Source organism: Haliotis rufescens, unplaced genomic scaffold, assembly GCF_023055435.1.
Source record: "Haliotis rufescens isolate VD_foot unplaced genomic scaffold, xgHalRufe1.0.p SCAF_3, whole genome shotgun sequence".
Lineage (NCBI taxonomy): Eukaryota > Metazoa > Mollusca > Gastropoda > Lepetellida > Haliotidae > Haliotis > Haliotis rufescens.
In genome coordinates this window covers 33,271,543-33,288,209 of record NW_025964001.1, presented here as the reverse complement: position 1 = coordinate 33,288,209, position 16,667 = coordinate 33,271,543, and the positions used below count along the sequence as shown (strand labels likewise).

Sequence of the window (16,667 nt, the reverse complement as noted above, 5' to 3'; positions counted from 1 at the left end):
TGTCAGCTTGAAGTGGGAGGAAAGCCCGAAATGATGCAGGTCTTAGATGTTTACCACCTTGGTGAAACGCACGAGCACGGGTATGGTGTTGACAAACACCGATTCAAATCTGGATTCAAACCCATGATCTAAGGCTTTTGGCACGCCTAAGGGGCACAACACTGCACAGAGAACTATGCTGCCTTAGATGACTTGGCCACCAGTGCCTCCCTTTGAGCTTAGATGGCCCTTCAGTCAAGATGAGCTTAAAATTCCACTAAATAGAAACAGAATGGCAGGAACAAAGACACACAAAGATATTAGTCATGTGAAGGTGAGGGAAGGTTTGTACTACTGTATTATGACTGGTTACTTCACATAAATGCATAACAGTGTGATCTCCACCCTTACATTAGACTCATACACCTAATAAATGGGGAATACACACAACAGAATAAATACAAATATATACGCTTGAAATAAAATTGTAATAGAAGCATTATCCAACAGAACATTAATATAAACATTATACAGATACATGTGAACACATTGATAAATATAGATAAAAATCCTATAAATATGAACTCTCTAAAATAAATAATATTCAAACAAGGCACAAGAGGACTTTCATTGAAAAACTTAACAAAGACATCTCATTTGTCTCTCACACTATAGTCCATCCAGTCCCTGTTTTCAGTCACTTGTATTCTTTATGCATTCTGAAAACATTTTTCGGAATTCAGGGGCAGAAGATGGTCCCAGTACACTTTCCTTCTCAAGAAATGATAACTTAACATAGGCAACTTACTATGTGTGAGGGTCGGGTGAAAGGGGGTTTAACATTGTGTTCAAGATTATTGCACTCATATGGTGGTGGTGTGTGTGTGTGTGTGTGTGTGCGTGTGCGTGTGCGTGTGCGTGCGTGCGTGCGTGCGTGCATGTGTGGAGACAAATAGAGGGTTAATAGTGCCAGCCTACTGATGCCATGCTGAAGTTTAACATGGATATCCCACTCACATAAGTTAGGCTGAACAGTCCTTGTTTTAGCCTCTGAATACTGAGTGCCAGGCAGAGGTAGAACAAGAACCATCTTTTTCACGTCATTTGGCCATGTGGTCGAACCACCAACTCTCCAGGCAGACACCTTATCCAGACCATGGAGGCGGTCCAGTTACAATGTGTCACCTGGATGATTGTAACAGTTCTCTGACAGCATCAATTGTTTCTCCTTCAAATGTAATAAAGTGATATCAGAGACGCCAAATCTCTATTAAAAATACAACATTAACTATTTGAATTACATTTTGGATTGGTATTCAGGTTCCAGAAGCAAACATTCTGTTGGGTGTAATTGCTGCTTTTCAAAACATATTATACAGTCAGATGATACACCTATTCCCATCTGTTTGACGAAGCAGACCTGTCCACCACACCTGGCAGGGTAACTATAACTTGTGCACCAAGCCCACGGCTCATATTGATACAGCTAGAATATTGCACAAAAAACATTCACTCAGTTATTTGTGGGACCATAAATTACTGTTGATCTAGAGTAACTGAGGGATATAACTGAAGACGTAACATAAGAGAGTCCTCTCCCATCCATGCTCTCTCACACATCTCAGTGAAACAGAAATTAAACTAGGGAAACAACATGGAATAGCCATATAAATAAATGTTCTGTAAAGTTGACGACCTCATTTCAACAAAAAACAATATCTGAGGTACCAAACATTATTATTTCATCTTGATCATGCAGGTGGTATACCTGGACAACTGCTGCTGTTATGATTTAACTTTTACAGTGGCCATTGATGCACTGTGGCATGATTCATGATTCTCAGAATGTGCTCAGCGAGATGATGTACCGTAGATATGACATATATGTATACAATTGCAGTCTTGTAAATGTTCACTTTCATTCTCACTACAGATAACACAAAATCATATTATAACAATCAACTGATAACATATGATATCATTTACAATCCAATAATGTTATCCACATACATGTATTCAACAATGAATGACTCATCTGATTCTAATATTCCTTAAACTTGGAAGAAATATAATAAATATATACATTTGTTTTCCGATGTTGATGACATTAAGTACCTAATCAACAAGACCTGTATTCCGTCTTGAACCAAGGCAACAGTAACAAAGATAAACATGATCAATCATGGCTCTGAATCATTAATGCAAGAATCATAATCCAGGCAACATATCATAGGATGTGAGTGTTTGTTGTTTAATGCCACACTCAGCAATATTCCAGCAATATGACGGCGATCTGTAAATAATTGTGTCATCAGAGAATCCAGTGATTGATAGTATGAGCAGTGATATGCACTATTGGAGAACAACAACACGCCATCCACAAAGTCATTGAGACTGATCACCTGATCCACTTAGGGATCCTGGCACAGGTTGACTTGAAGTCAAAGAGAGGTTAGTAGTCACTGTCATCATCATCTCCATCATCAGACCCTTCCTCATTGTATCTGCAACATTAAAACATTACAGAATCAAAAGACCATCATCCAAAACATATTTTTTCATTAATCATTAATGAGAAAAAAATTAAAAACAAAAAGCACTGAAAGCTGGGGTCTAGAGACTAGGGGTGGGACAATACACCAACTGTGCAATCTGATACGCATCATGATACCTTGGTCACGATCTGATTTGTATCATGATACTTGCATCTGCTTTTATCTGTGGTGCATAAGCCATCGTTTTCATAGACTGGATGGCCAAATACCTGACACAGAGATGACAGTTGACAGTGTAAAGTATGGGGCAATGGATGAAAATATTTATGTTTCACCACTAATTTTCACTACGTACGTGATGCCTCGGTGTTTAGTCCCACCGCTACTGTGGACTATAAGATTTATGATTATGTTGTAATAGCATGTGTCACAAAACAAAATCTGTGGATTCAAGGGATATGTGAAAAAATTCTCATTCCTGTTAATCTCAATACCGATAATATTATTTCTTAGGGTACTGCTTTTAGTTTTTCTGTTTCTCATGATTTCTCTTGACTCAAACAAAGAATTAAGAACTATTCCCCTTGAAAATCACTGTGTAAAATAGTATTTGTATATGATTAGGCCTATCTCATTACAATCACCTGCCCCAAAGACATATTTTTCAAGCTACACATAGGGAAGGGGGTTGCAATTATCAATTGATCGTCCTTACAAACAAAAACTGACTTAGAGAAAGTTGCAATGATCAAATGACTATCCTGAACAATAAAAACCTACTTAGAGAAGTAAGTTGCAATGGTCAAACGAATTATATCATTTACAATCCAATGATGTCATCCATTTATTCAACATACTTAGATAAGCAGGTTTCAATGATCAAATGACCGTTCAAACTAATACAGTCAACTAAGGCAGTGTTTAAGAATGAGATGACAGGACAGATATAATTGATCATGGCCATATGTCACTAAATAAATAAGGAGCCAAGATGGCAGCATAGCGTTATTATCATCAGGGCTCCCGAAATTGTTTTCGAGCCATTGAGTATTTCCACACGTTATAATTCACATTGGATACTAAATATATTTTTACTCTCTTGGGACCAGTCTATTGGCTTTTGCGAGCTGATAATTAGACATTTTTTAGATTTAAAATAATAATAACTTAAAATTAACAAATGTTCATATGCTGCCCCACAGTGAATGAGTGATACATGTCTAAGTTACAAAAAGCAATATGTGCAGCAACAAAAGATCAGTAAAGACATAACTATAGATTAGTTGAAAAAAGGGTCACTGCACAGTGTTGTCATACTATTGGGTTATCAAGCTTCTTCATGTGTATTTGTACAAAAGCAACTCAAAATTAATTCAGCTATGGTGATGTAGCTAGGGTATTAAACATAAATATTCAGCTATACTGGAGCTCTGATTAGCATACAAGTCTGTGCAAACTTCATAGAAATACAGTATCCCAAATTTTTCTTTCTGCATCAACTTTTGTAGATTTTACTTTTAATGTAGGCTGTCATAAGCAAAGTTTAGCCGAAAAGAAGGTTACCAGAGTCAAGCCTAATACACATAGCTTAAGTTGTGAACTGGGCTTATACAAACACCATACATATCACAAAAGTGTATACATATATAGGCACTTTCTTTGAACATGTTCAATACTCAAATAATCCCAACAGCTTGAGTGCATACAGTGTGACAAACATAGAATGACAAAACTATTGTAGACAACTTACTCATCATAACCATCATCATGATCATTGCCATTGTAACCTGTACCCATTTTATCTGAAACAAAAAAATCAAAGGTAAGGTGAGATGAGATGAGGTGAGGTGAGGTGAGGTGAAATAAGGTTTAACATCACGTTCAAGATTATTGCACTTATGTAGCACTGTGCATGCCCATGTATGGCTGCTTGTACTAGTCTGGAATAACTGGTTTTCTAGTGCCAGCCTGCTGAGGTACCATGGTGCAGGTTAACATGGCAACCCACACAAGACACAGAATAATGACTGAGTAAAATCTTTGTTTTATCTCGTAAAAGATTACTGAGTGCCAGGCAGAGTAACAAGTACCATCTTTTAACCTCTTGGCATGATGCAGCCAGGGGATTGACTCACCGACCTTCTGCTCTCTGGGCAGACACTCTACCCACTAAACCATGGAGTTCGTCCAAATTAAAGTAAAAACATATTTCACAGATATGCATACACAGAGTATGATAAGAACCTGTTCTGTAAACTATATATGATACAGATACAGATATATGATACTGAGCCTGGGTGGCCTAGTAGTCACAGTGTTTGCTTATCACACTGAAGACCCCAGTTCAATTCCCTACATGGGTACAATGAATGAAGCATATTCCTAGTGTCCCTTTGAGTGTTCATAATGTTGTAATATTCTACACACTCAAATATATGTATGTACACAGATTTATGGCAGGACTCTAATCTGTAGCGTATTTTCAGATCCGTGGCAAGACTCTCATTGCTATGTGAAGTCATGTTTGCAATAATATCTCATCCGTGAATGGACAATCAGTTCAATTGTTTTGTGATGTCATGCTTGAGATGACATCATGGCTCCTTGTCTGTGATCACGTCATGTAAGTTTAACGTCTATTACTGATAGACACAGCAATCAGTTGAAAAGGATGGAGCCAGACACCATAGAAAATGAAGGTTTTCTTATGGTGGATTCATACCAGAAACCAGTATCGAAAGACCCTAAGGCTGAATCATTTTGAAATAATTTTTAAAAATGTAAGAAATTACTTAGTTTAGGTCGGCATTAGTGATTACTACAAGTCGCTGTACAACAGAAGCTTCACTGCTGAGAGAAGAAATCTGGATGATGAAAATGAAGTACATGAATAGTGTACTAAACATTATATTAAAATGTACTGTAAAATATTACCTAACAATATCCAACGTAAAAATATAATTACATCAGAAAGATTTCAGCACTGAAATATTTGCAATTGTAAGATTTACATTTTTAAGAATCAACAGCAAATTCACGACAAATATAAAACGAAGAAATAAAAAATAAGTTGGACTAATGCAATCTATTGATCCCTAAAAAAAACATCCGCGAAAAAAAGGTATTTATTAAGAAATTCCAACATATTGTTATGTTTACACAGGATGAACGATTTATGTAATTTCTTGCTCTTCCCCTAATTATTAATATTAACGCATAATACATAGTTACAAATTAGATTGTCCCATTGTACAAATTAGATTGTCCCATTGTACAGTTTGCAGACAACATGGTCGGGGAGAAGGACTACTCCCCTCAAGAGGGCAAAGCATTTTTTTTCAGACCCAGTCCAGTAAAGAGTAAAGGAATTACTGGGTTTGGCAGTAGATTTTGGAGGAAGGTTATCGTTCTCTTTACAAAGCAAACAAACAGCAGGAGACTGTACCAGGTGGAAGAAAGCAAAAGTGGTTCGATTTGTACAGGAAGCAGATACGAGAAAGGGGCATATGAAAGAAAAGAACAGACAATGTGTTAACAATTATACGAATATTGTGTCATGTGTTTTATGTAAATATATGTCTGTGAATAATAAATGATGTTTCGTTGATGTAAGTAGAAGTCCGACAAATCGTCAGACTATTAAATATACACCATGAATTCTTCCGAACTTCTATGGTTTCATGAAACTAGAGAATGGTGATGGTGGCCACACAAGTTTAGCGCTGTAGGAATTGCCAATATTAATATTAAATAATAATATTAAATAATAATCTGCCATAGATCGGAGTAAACACCAATATCTGCCCTATTTGTGGAATCGGCCATAGATCTGAGAATCTGCCATGGATCAGAGTCCTGCCATAGATCTGAGTCCGACATATATATTGCTGGTTTTACAGAATAGCTGAAGCTGCTGACTAATATAACTTTTGCGTTAGTGTGTAGGGCATTATGACACTTTTATCAATATATATCTACATCATAATTCCTTCCTAATATTGACCAACATTTTTATAGTTCAGGTGGACATTGCTTATTTCCTTTAGACTAAAATTCATTGGAATAACTGTAGAATGAAAATGAGTAAAGATGAATTTGGGAAGTGATCTAAAACACCCCAAACAACACATTTCCTTTATTTCGTGCTAATTCTTGATATACAATACCACCAGTAGTTTTACTTTTCAGTTTTACTTCAACCCCCTAACTGATGGTTTTGAAAAACAATCTGTAAACCAAGTCACAAACAATGACTTTTTCAATCCTCATTGACAGTCTCAAAGTCTAAATAGCCAAAGTTATTTACATAAATCTTTTCAGTTTGAAAAAATTGTCTTTGCTGCGACTAAGGTTTTCTTCAAAGTCAGGAAGATGACATGACTCCCACAAGCCTGATGTGAAGAAGGATACTTCCATTCCTCAATTCCATCCTCAATTATCCAGTGTATTATATGCCTGATGACTGTTGAAAGTATAAGTATGATGACTGATGCTATTTCAAGCTTGATGAATGATGCTACTACAGTACTTACATTCCTGTACATGTTTCCTGGGGTCGTACTTGAGAGAGTGTATGTCTGCATCCGGGTGATCCTTCAGATATTGTGCCTTGGCCTCCTCGGCTGCCTTCTCCATCTCCTCCAAGTGGATTTTTTGGGCATCCTCAGTGTTGCTGCATCTGTGGACAGACACAAATATTCAGTATCTTAAAGTCACCAGCAACTTTTTTTTATCAAATTAAAGAGTACTACATTTTTACCACAAAAAAGCCTTGAGAGCTTGAAACAATGGTGAGTAAGGGAGACAGCTTATTTGTGGAGTAAAGTTTCTTTTCATGAGGTAAAATTATTCAGGGTCCAGGGGAAATGTAATCCCTTATACCCCGCCATGATGAAGACAGGCTGCACATGGATTTCTGGAGAATACATCCCTTATACCCAGCTCCAAAGCAAAAACCTGCACACTTTTCTTTCTCGGAATCAAAAAGTCACGTGACACAGAACAAGTTAATCCAGCTCATATCAAACAGCTGTTTTCCATCAATTTTGAATTTGTTTTAATTCTTTTACAATGGCAGATTAAAACAAGTCAGGAGAAAAATTTGTTGGAGCAGTATCACTTAGGGTACATGCGGTTTTACGAGTCTATCATTAGGTTTTATACCACTTGCCTCTGGCTCACAGGACAACACCTTACCCAGGATGCATTAAACCACATATACCCTGTGTGATACTGCTACAACTTAAAATGGAGCTAAGGTGGTATTACAAATATGAAGTCTCCATACTGAGAATAATAACGGAATAATTTCCAATTCATTTGATTGCCGTGGTGGCCATATTGAAAATGGGATTCAAATCTCTTGAACATTTCTGGTGTCAAGTGATTTCTGGGGAGAAAATGTTAACAGATGGCTCCACTGCCGCCAATGGACACCAGACAAGCAGGTCATGACATAAGGTCACTTGACTTTCAGTCACTTGAGCTAAAACTGGGCTATAGCAAAAAGATGAAAACATGATGCTTACCTGCCACCATTAAAGTGATCATAGTCTATGTCTGGTTCTCGGCAAACGTAGCAACTGGTGGCACCACAAGAACATGTCATCTTGTTGCAACCAGAATCCTTGAAAAACCTCTTCTTGCAACGATGACAGGTTCTCAACATGGCCTCCGAGATGCGGTTCTCGATGTAGGTTCTCATGCTGGTCTCCCCTTGTTTCTCCACCTCCTCACACTTCAGTGGCACATGATTGGGTTCCTTGCACAGTCTGGAAAAATCATTCTCATCATCAACATGAGTTGAGTTAGGGAAATGAAATAATGAAATTATGTCAGTATTTATAACGAAAATAAACCTGAGATGAAAATACCGACCTGCATGTCTCCTTGAGACATTCTGAGTTGAGGCATTTGAATACTTTATCACTGGGGTTGGCCATAATGGTGGCAAAATTACAGAATGGGCACGAGACAAGATCAGGAATTTCAGCCATTCGAATCTCCTCTTCTTGTAGCCGTGACAACATTCTTGAGAACATTGCTGATGTGAGGACTTCCTGCAGGACTGTCAGTGGAATGTCATACTCACACTCCCCCGTCAAGCAGGGGAATTTTGTCTTCCCTTCACCAAGGGCGGACTCCGTAGATCGGCGGATACATTCTCGACAGACGAGATGGCCGTCTGCACAGGCAGACAAGTCCTCAAACAGAAGTTCATCATCAAAACAACATCCACATTCATAAAGTTCTCCTTTTCTTCTTGCAGCTGCAAGTTTCCTTTTCCTATCCAGCTCAATCTTCAGGAAATGATCTGTAAAAGCAACAATAACCATTGTCTACATTATGCAATCATAAAACACAAAACTGATATAAATTGTATATTTATACTTATCCTACTCACACTATGCATGTCCCTTTCTTCTTTTGATCCAAAGTGGAAATGTGCCGAAACAAAGGGCAATCATCTTTCTGGAGAATGGGCTTGAGAAAACCTTGAAGTGGTTGCAGGTGGAGACTGAGAATTTGTTGCCATTGACGCAGAGAAGGTGTTGAATCTTCATCCAACGATCCTGGGGCATGAACATCTTGCCTACGTTTTTTGGAGTTGACAATCAAACCGAGTTGATGAAGAAGACGCTGCTTAAAGTTTAGGTGTATGAGATGAATGCCTGAATGCAGTCGTCTATGTATGATTTGAGGACGATGCCGTGAAGGTGTAGGAATTTGATGATAGACTTAGTGAGGAGGGTAAATAGCCACGGTGCTGAAGAAGATTTTCATTGAAAATGAGCGAGAGTTGAAAGCTGTCTTTCTTCAGGACCGTTGTCAGAGCTGTGCCCAGACAATCTAGCAATTCTTTGCCAGTAACAAATTTATAGCATCTGTGAGAACCAGAAGCTGACTGTCTGGATATAGGCATTTAAGAGGCTTGTACATTAGAGGAGGCGTCACAATGAAGGGTATATGATACCAAGTTTGTAGAAGACGTAGTACAGGATGGCCCAAATCTTTTGCGAATAGGCCCAATCTTCCGTTGATGGGTGATGGAACCATGGGAACAGTTGTTCTGATGAAGTGACGAGTCATTTAGAGGTCGTATTTCCTGATCTTGGAGATTCGTTGGCACTTTTCAGTGGAGAGAAATATATGGTATGTCCGCTTCATCTGCCACCATGTTGTCCTTGGTGACCATGTCCCCGGCCGCAAGAGGAGCTGGACCTGTTACTAAGAACCTCCCAGAGTCTGACTGAGTAGGAGTGAAGGCCGGTCGTGAATGATCCTTCTGTTCGTCGATTCGAGTTCCGCAACAGAGCTGTGGAAGATACATTATCCGCCAAATGACAAGACTTCACAAGCTGATCACCATCAGGGGATCATCAATCCTCATGAGAACTCTCTTGACAACGAGACCCTCGTGAATCTTGATCAAGTGAAGAGTCCAACGAGTCTGATCAGTAATCCTGTGATGACTGCTCTCCAGGAGAACGACAAATAGGGGATCTGGAACATCTAGGAGTAGACGGGGAGCAACGAGAAGTAACTGTAGACGGTGTAATCGAAGCCAGTCTTAGTGATGCCCTAAGGCTGAAAAAGCTTGACAGTATTAGTGACAGAAGACGAGGGCGACGAAAAAACAATACTGTCTCAGGAAGGCTTCCTAGCTTTTAGAGGGATCGTGGCAGACTGTGAGGAAAATACAGGCTCAGTCAGATCCAAAATTGCTGAAAGAACTATCCATACATACTAATTTGTATTTAGCTGATGAGTGTAAATTCTTCATAATAGACGGAGTGATTTAGATTGAGGTGTCTTCTGTCAAAAAACTATCGGATACATTGTACTCGGCGACAAATAATATGCGACATGCAGGGCTCAACGAATCCCAAATCATTGAGGGTGTGGATAGTTTCGCCGATCTTCAAAGGAATTTTTATAGATTTTGTCAATTTTTCAGTAGATATAGAGAGCATATCCTGCTCCAGATGCCGACACTTATGAAGGTATATACTGAAGGATTCATCAGGCAATTCAAACACTGAGCACAGCGTGCAGATATGCTACAGTGCCCACAACAGTCTGAACAAACAGAGAGAAGATTCATCTGCAAGTTAGACATCTGGGACGATGTGTGGACTGTCAGTCCATGATGAAAAACACGACCAAGAAAAAGATGAACACTAGAAAAATTTAAGAGGGCAAATGTGAAAAAGAGAAAAATACAATGGATTCCCCTGGTGTAAACACATCACCACATCATGGTGATTAGAAAGAGAATGAGTTGGCTTGGGAAGGTCAGCACATGTAGGTTGATCGGCATGAAAACTGTGCATGACCCAGATGTTTGGGAAGTGACTATGGTGATGCTGGATGTGTTCGGGTGAACCTTTGTTTAGGCACGTTTCACTTGGGATCGAGAGAAGAATGAGAAATGCATAGTGTGAGGTAGGATAAGTTTAAAAATTGACAATTGTGAAGAATCTCCTTATAAATAGGACAGATATATCAAACTTTTATAGCAAATATCTTGATAGCGTAAATTCAGTTATTATTTTACACATAAAAAAATAGTTCGCTGAAAATATATTTCACTCAGTTATGTTTTAATTTATTAGTTATTTTTATTTATTGATGTCATTGAAATAGTCATAGTACTATAGAAAATCTGTAAACCAATATTCAATAGATTCCAGACTTTTGACACATTTAAAATAACCGGTTATTATTTCTATCTTAAAGTTCTTGAAAAAAGTAAAAAACCAACAAGTATTACAAGTTTAAAAAGAACTCAAAAATAGTGTGACAGCACTGAAGCTCACATGTATATGTAGTTGACAGCTTGAAATGGCTATAAATGGGTAATACACTATGGCTGCTGAGACGGTCAAATTGAGGGCACATGCGTGTGAAGTTTTACCTTTGATTCTCTGTTCATTTTGTGAGTAAATCAGTTCATGGTAGAATCTCTCATCTGGTTCATCTGGGAAAGACAAACGCTTTGTTCGAGGTTCTTGTCTCAGTTTCTTTGTGACAAAATGTTCCTCTGCAGAAACAAAACATAAACAATCTAAATGAAGGATGCGTGGGTATTGGGCCAATCAAAAGTGAGCTTTCTAAAACATTTTGGGTTCATTTCTTTATCACCTCAATTCAGATATTTGTAACAATAAAAAAAAACACACAACACAAATATTCTTCAATCATACTCGCTTCCAATAACTCTTTTAAGTTTGGAATATCACATTTTCTCCAAAATTGATGCTGACATTTAGTAATAGGAACTTTGTCATGTTAGTCATTACAAAAAGGGAAACCTCTGTCCATGCAAAACCGGATATTTTCTCGCAGGACAGTAAAGATTGTGACTTCACCAATGCACATGGAGCATGGTTTAGGCAACTTTCTAGCCCTTTTACTTAATAATTTGAACCAAATCTAACTTATATCATGCACGGAAGGTCTTCCAGACCACAATCATTATTGTAATTATATACAACACTCAATAATATGTTAACTATTTCTTATTTTACTTTGGGGGTCATCTGGCGCGATAGGGACAAGTCAAAAACCAGGAACTTTACAGCGTAAAAACAAAAATACTTCATACCAGCGTAATTTTGTATCAATTTTAGCTTTATTGGGCTATTTTAGGATTTGTATCAATGTATTACTTTTCTGTGATGTGTATATTCCAAGATATTTAACAAAACAAAAACTGTATGAGTTGATGGTATATGGTTTAACATTGTCTAGGTTGATGATTTCTTTAAAAAAGCTAACTGTCGTGGGTGTTGTGATTGACACCTACTAGGATAAGGCTAGTATGTTAAATGAGGAAGAGATCTGATAAAAAAGATGCATCACAAAAAGTAATTGGTACAAGTAAATTAATACCATGTGGATTCTCAAAAACTCAAAGGATTTGCTTGAATTTCTACAATCCCAGAACAGAGCCAAATTCAATTATGTCAAAACATTTAATTTTTCAAGTTTCCCACATAAAACTCCAACATAAGAAACTAAAGGCAAAACTTCATTCCTTGATCCATGAGGCATGCATTATGATCCATGAGGTGTGGTGACCATAGTTACCTATCTTCAGAGGATCAGGACAATTTTGTCAAAATTAAAGCATATGGCATCTTAGGTTTATTGAGAAAACAACATGTGAAATGCTGGACTTCCTAACTTATAACATGCATGTGAAATATAAGGGTAAGGCACTTAGACAATAATTAGGCATCCCCATGGGCAACTGTTTCTTTAAGCATATAAATCAGAATTTCTGCTCGGGTTGGAAAAATCAAAACATGGACATTTGGCCAAGACGTTAACCTTAAGTTAAACACCTACTGCAACTTTTGCCTAAAGTATTGTAGGTATCTTCCCACCTAGTAATAACCTCTTGGGAGGTTCACCGTTTCACATTTTCAATAATATCTCATGCAGCAACTGCTTTGGCCAGCAGTCGTGTACATGAACAGGCTTTACAACTGTCTTGTTATAACATGCCAAATGTGTTCAAATCAAAGTAACTTTCTTCTACCATCTACCTAGACAGTATTATTCCAACAACTTTCACAGTATAGAGTTGTTCATGCAGCCAACTACCATCAACTCATACAGTTTTTGTTTTGTTAAATGTGTCGGAATTAATTCATCACACAAAGGTATTACATTGATACAAATCTTACAATAGCCCATAGCCCAATAAAGCTAAAATTGACACTAAATTGTGCTGGTATGAAGTACTTATCTTGTTCTTAGGCTGAAGAACACCTGGTTTGGAACTCGTTGCTATTGCGACAGGTAAAAAGTAAGAAATATTGAACTTATTATTGAGTGTTGTACTTCATTACTATGATTGTGGCCTGGAAGTCCTTCGGTGCATGATGTAAGTTTATCACAGTTCAAATTAATAAGTAAAAGGGCCAAGAACTTGCCTAAACCATGCTTTATGTGCTCGGGTGAATCACAAATTTTACCTTCCAGCGAGAAAATGGTAGTTGCTACCTACCAACATCTGGCAATGATTATGAGTAATATGTCAGAAAATATAAAGACAAACAATTTTAGAAGATTTTCTTGCCATTTAAAAAACCCCATCAATGAGAATAGCTTTAATACTTCAAATAAACTCTGGAAAGTCATCAAAATCGTCACATTTTGATTACGATTATAGTAAACTATGTTCAAAATGAACACACTTATAACAAACAGGTGGATATAACGATCTTAATTTTTGATCCCGGCCATTTGCTGTATATATGCTGCATACATACATGTATATGCTTACAACGAACTACGGTTATAACAAACTGAAATCAGTGACCCTTTGAGTTTGTTATAATAATAGTTTACTGTAATTTCAAAATAATGCAGGTATATAGGTCTTTGTTTTTAGAAAATAAATTAGGAAAGTCACTTTAAAATTAGGTTTATGTGTTTAGGCCTAATAATAGTACCGTTCCTGCACATGATGAAGTTGATGAATGTGTCAGAAACTGGAATAATCTGCATAATGTAGTCAGCATCATTACCTTCCAAAGATGCTTTTAATCCTTTAAATTCCTGGAGGGCTGGTGCCAAATGAAAATTGTTTTTATTTAATACTTTCTTCAAGTAACCATCTTTGAACCATTCAAACTCATTTTTGACATATGCAAGGCAGTGTTCTTTATAACTGTCACTCATATTTGTGTCTGTCTTTGAGAAATATTCCACTGGATCTGGAAATTTGGATAAGAAGTTTTCCATGTCAAATTTTAAATTCTTAATCTGTCTTTGTCTAGCAATCTTCTGTTGCTTATCCAACGTATCTTTCAATTTTGGATAGTTTCGTTTTTCAAACATTTGTGCTGCCAAATTTTTCACTCTCTCTGCATCATTTGCCTTTTCTTCCAGCTGTTCAAACAGATAGTTAGGATCACAATCTGGGAATATTTCCCGCAGTTGGTCAACCTCCCCCTGAAGGCTACAGGCACCTTGAAAAGCTGGTTTCATTGGAGTTACCTCCCCTCCATCACTGGAAACTGAAAGAGATGTGCTGAGGCTTCCTCTGGTTGAGCGAAGAATTTCCTCTATGACAAGTTGGACTCTATCCTTTTTATCATGGTGAGCTTCTATATATGCATAGATTTCGTTCCTGTCCATTTCAGGAAACATCTTAGCTACCTTTCTCATGTCCAAGAAAACTGGATCATTTCTCAACTGTGGATCATTTGGTAAAGAATCATCCTTTTTCAACACAGGCTTGTCAACAACTTTTGTCAACTGATCAACCACTTTCTGAACTCTGTCACCATGGCTACTAAAAGACTCCAGCAAGGTGTAAACCTGATCAGGATTTGCTGCTGGGACCTTTGTGATCACCTTCTGAACCTCATCAAACAAGTCCACTTCATTGGAAGCTCCAGCGGTATTCTTCAAATCCTGGAGAAACCAATTAGCAACAACATCTGTCCGGTCAGCAGCATCAGCATGCCTTTCCAGGAGAACATAAATTTCAGCAGGATTTAATTTCATAGATGCAGCAACTTGCTTAACTTTGTGAACCACAGATTTCACATCCTCATAGAGAGTTGGCTTTGAAGCAGTTTCTCCTTTGGCTTCATCTGTCCCCAAGTCGTTATCTGGTGGATTGTCAAGTAATTCTGTTGTCACAATGTCCATTCGGTTTGGGTTTTTTCTTTGTGATGCAAGTTTGTCATAAACTGCCAACACGTTAACATTGGGCACCACAGATGCAATCACCTCAGCATCACGTTGAACTGATGCAATTTTGACAATGGCTGGCTTATCATCTTGTGTCCCATCTGATGTTCCTCCATTTGCAACAGTAACTGCAGTTCCGTTTGTTGTAACTCCACTAGGTGATCCTGCCCTATTATTTCCACCTTCCAAAGAACTGTTATTGACATTTACTTTAGCTTGTTTGGTGGGTGTGGCATTCACATCTGTGTCAATGTCATTCAGATCTGACGCTGACCTCTTCAACGTTGTTTTGCTTTCCATCTTTTTTTCTGTTTTAATGCCTGTCAAAAATGTAGAAAAAAACAATTTGACAAATTTGTTCTCTACATTTCTTTTGGTCACAAGAAGTTCTTAGCATCATACATCTTTGGAGAATTACTATTTAGGTAACTAGGGACATACTATTTCATGTAATCTTCAAGCGGGCCTGTGACATTCTTTTAAAGCATATCATTCTCATGTAGTCACGGCACAGGATTTTATTCTGTTTGACGTTTCAAATTTTTTTTCTACATATAGAGGTCTAGATATTTTTCAAAATATAGTGATCGGCGTGATTAACACTTTATATAGACTTCATACATCAAACATAGTATGACATAACCCAACGTTCGTTATTTGGACAAAAAGTACGTGTGTTCTTGACAATAAACAAGCGAAAATGATCAATTGTTTTACTAATTGGTGACGTCCTTTTCTACATTTTGAGTTGACGTCTGTGTCTGTCTCTGAGCAGTTTTATTCCTTCATGGCTATGTCTAGTTAATAAGTGAGTGGCACACAAGTGTCGACACCTCACGCACCGGTTATCAACGTTTCGAAATTCAACTGGAAAACGTATGCACTACAGGTTCCGACATGTTAGTTCCTCAGAGGGAGGTAAGCGAGTGAATTCATGTCATAACCACCCGTAAACCACTAAAAATATCAACACGAAAAGGAAGCTGACCGATTTGGCAGAACTTGTGCTTAAACTATGAGGAAAATCCTCTGTTCGCAATAGCTCTTGATATCAATACTCCCATACAAAGTATTCACTGTGTTTCAACCCATGTTGTCGTAACACATAATTATGTCGAAGTGAGATTGGGTGAATACAGTAATTTAGAATGCACTTCTGCACCAATTTAAAACTGGGACACAAACTTGTGACAACGGCATGTCCCAAATGTCATTAAAGCTGGCCAAGCTTAAATAAACATGCTCATACATGCATACATGAAATTAGCACAAAGAATGTGTACCATATTCAGGGAAAACGGGGCATAATGTACACCACACGTAATTGATTTAAGTAAGATACATGGTGTCCACGTGTAGTTTTATTCACTGATAATTTAACTTATGAGCATACATTTGCTATTGCATTTAGAGACAACCTTCTCATAAATTATCTGTAAAGTAACTTGTTACATATATCAAAGGGGAAAAGGAGGGTTG

General features: G+C 37.7%; 1 protein-coding gene across 2 annotated transcripts; it reads right to left on the bottom strand.

Annotated features, from left to right (window-relative positions):
- Window positions 1-448: 448 nt before the first annotated feature.
- On the bottom strand, window positions 449-16,106 carry LOC124119946. 2 transcript variants are annotated; one of them, XM_046482661.2, is made up of 8 exons: window positions 16,031-16,106; window positions 14,015-15,508; window positions 11,392-11,517; window positions 8,352-8,787; window positions 8,003-8,245; window positions 7,007-7,152; window positions 4,225-4,276; window positions 449-2,483 (listed from the first exon to the last, which is right to left on the bottom strand). In XM_046482661.2, the coding sequence occupies exons 2-8, from the start codon at window positions 15,486-15,488 to the stop codon at window positions 2,432-2,434; spliced, it is 2,529 nt and encodes an 842-aa protein (XP_046338617.2). In that variant the 5' UTR covers window positions 15,489-15,508; window positions 16,031-16,106; the 3' UTR covers window positions 449-2,431. The 2 variants fall into 2 exon arrangements, with proteins under 2 accessions (XP_046338617.2, XP_046338609.2); XM_046482653.2 differs by lacking the exon at window positions 16,031-16,106 and adding an exon at window positions 15,906-15,935.
- Window positions 16,107-16,667: the final 561 nt, after the last annotated feature.

Bases quoted from the DNA above. Each gene is read 5' to 3' on its own strand.
- LOC124119946 (XM_046482661.2), bottom strand. From the start codon at position 15,488: ATGGAAAGCAAAACAACGTTGAAGAGGTCAGCGTCAGATCTGAATGAC. The intron at 11,518-14,014 runs GTAATGATGCTG...TTGTTTCTGCAG, and splicing joins ATTAAAAGCATCTTTGGAAG to AGGAACATTTTGTCACAAAG. The intron at 8,246-8,351 runs GTCGGTATTTTC...TGATTTTTCCAG, and splicing joins TGTCTCAAGGAGACATGCAG to ACTGTGCAAGGAACCCAATC.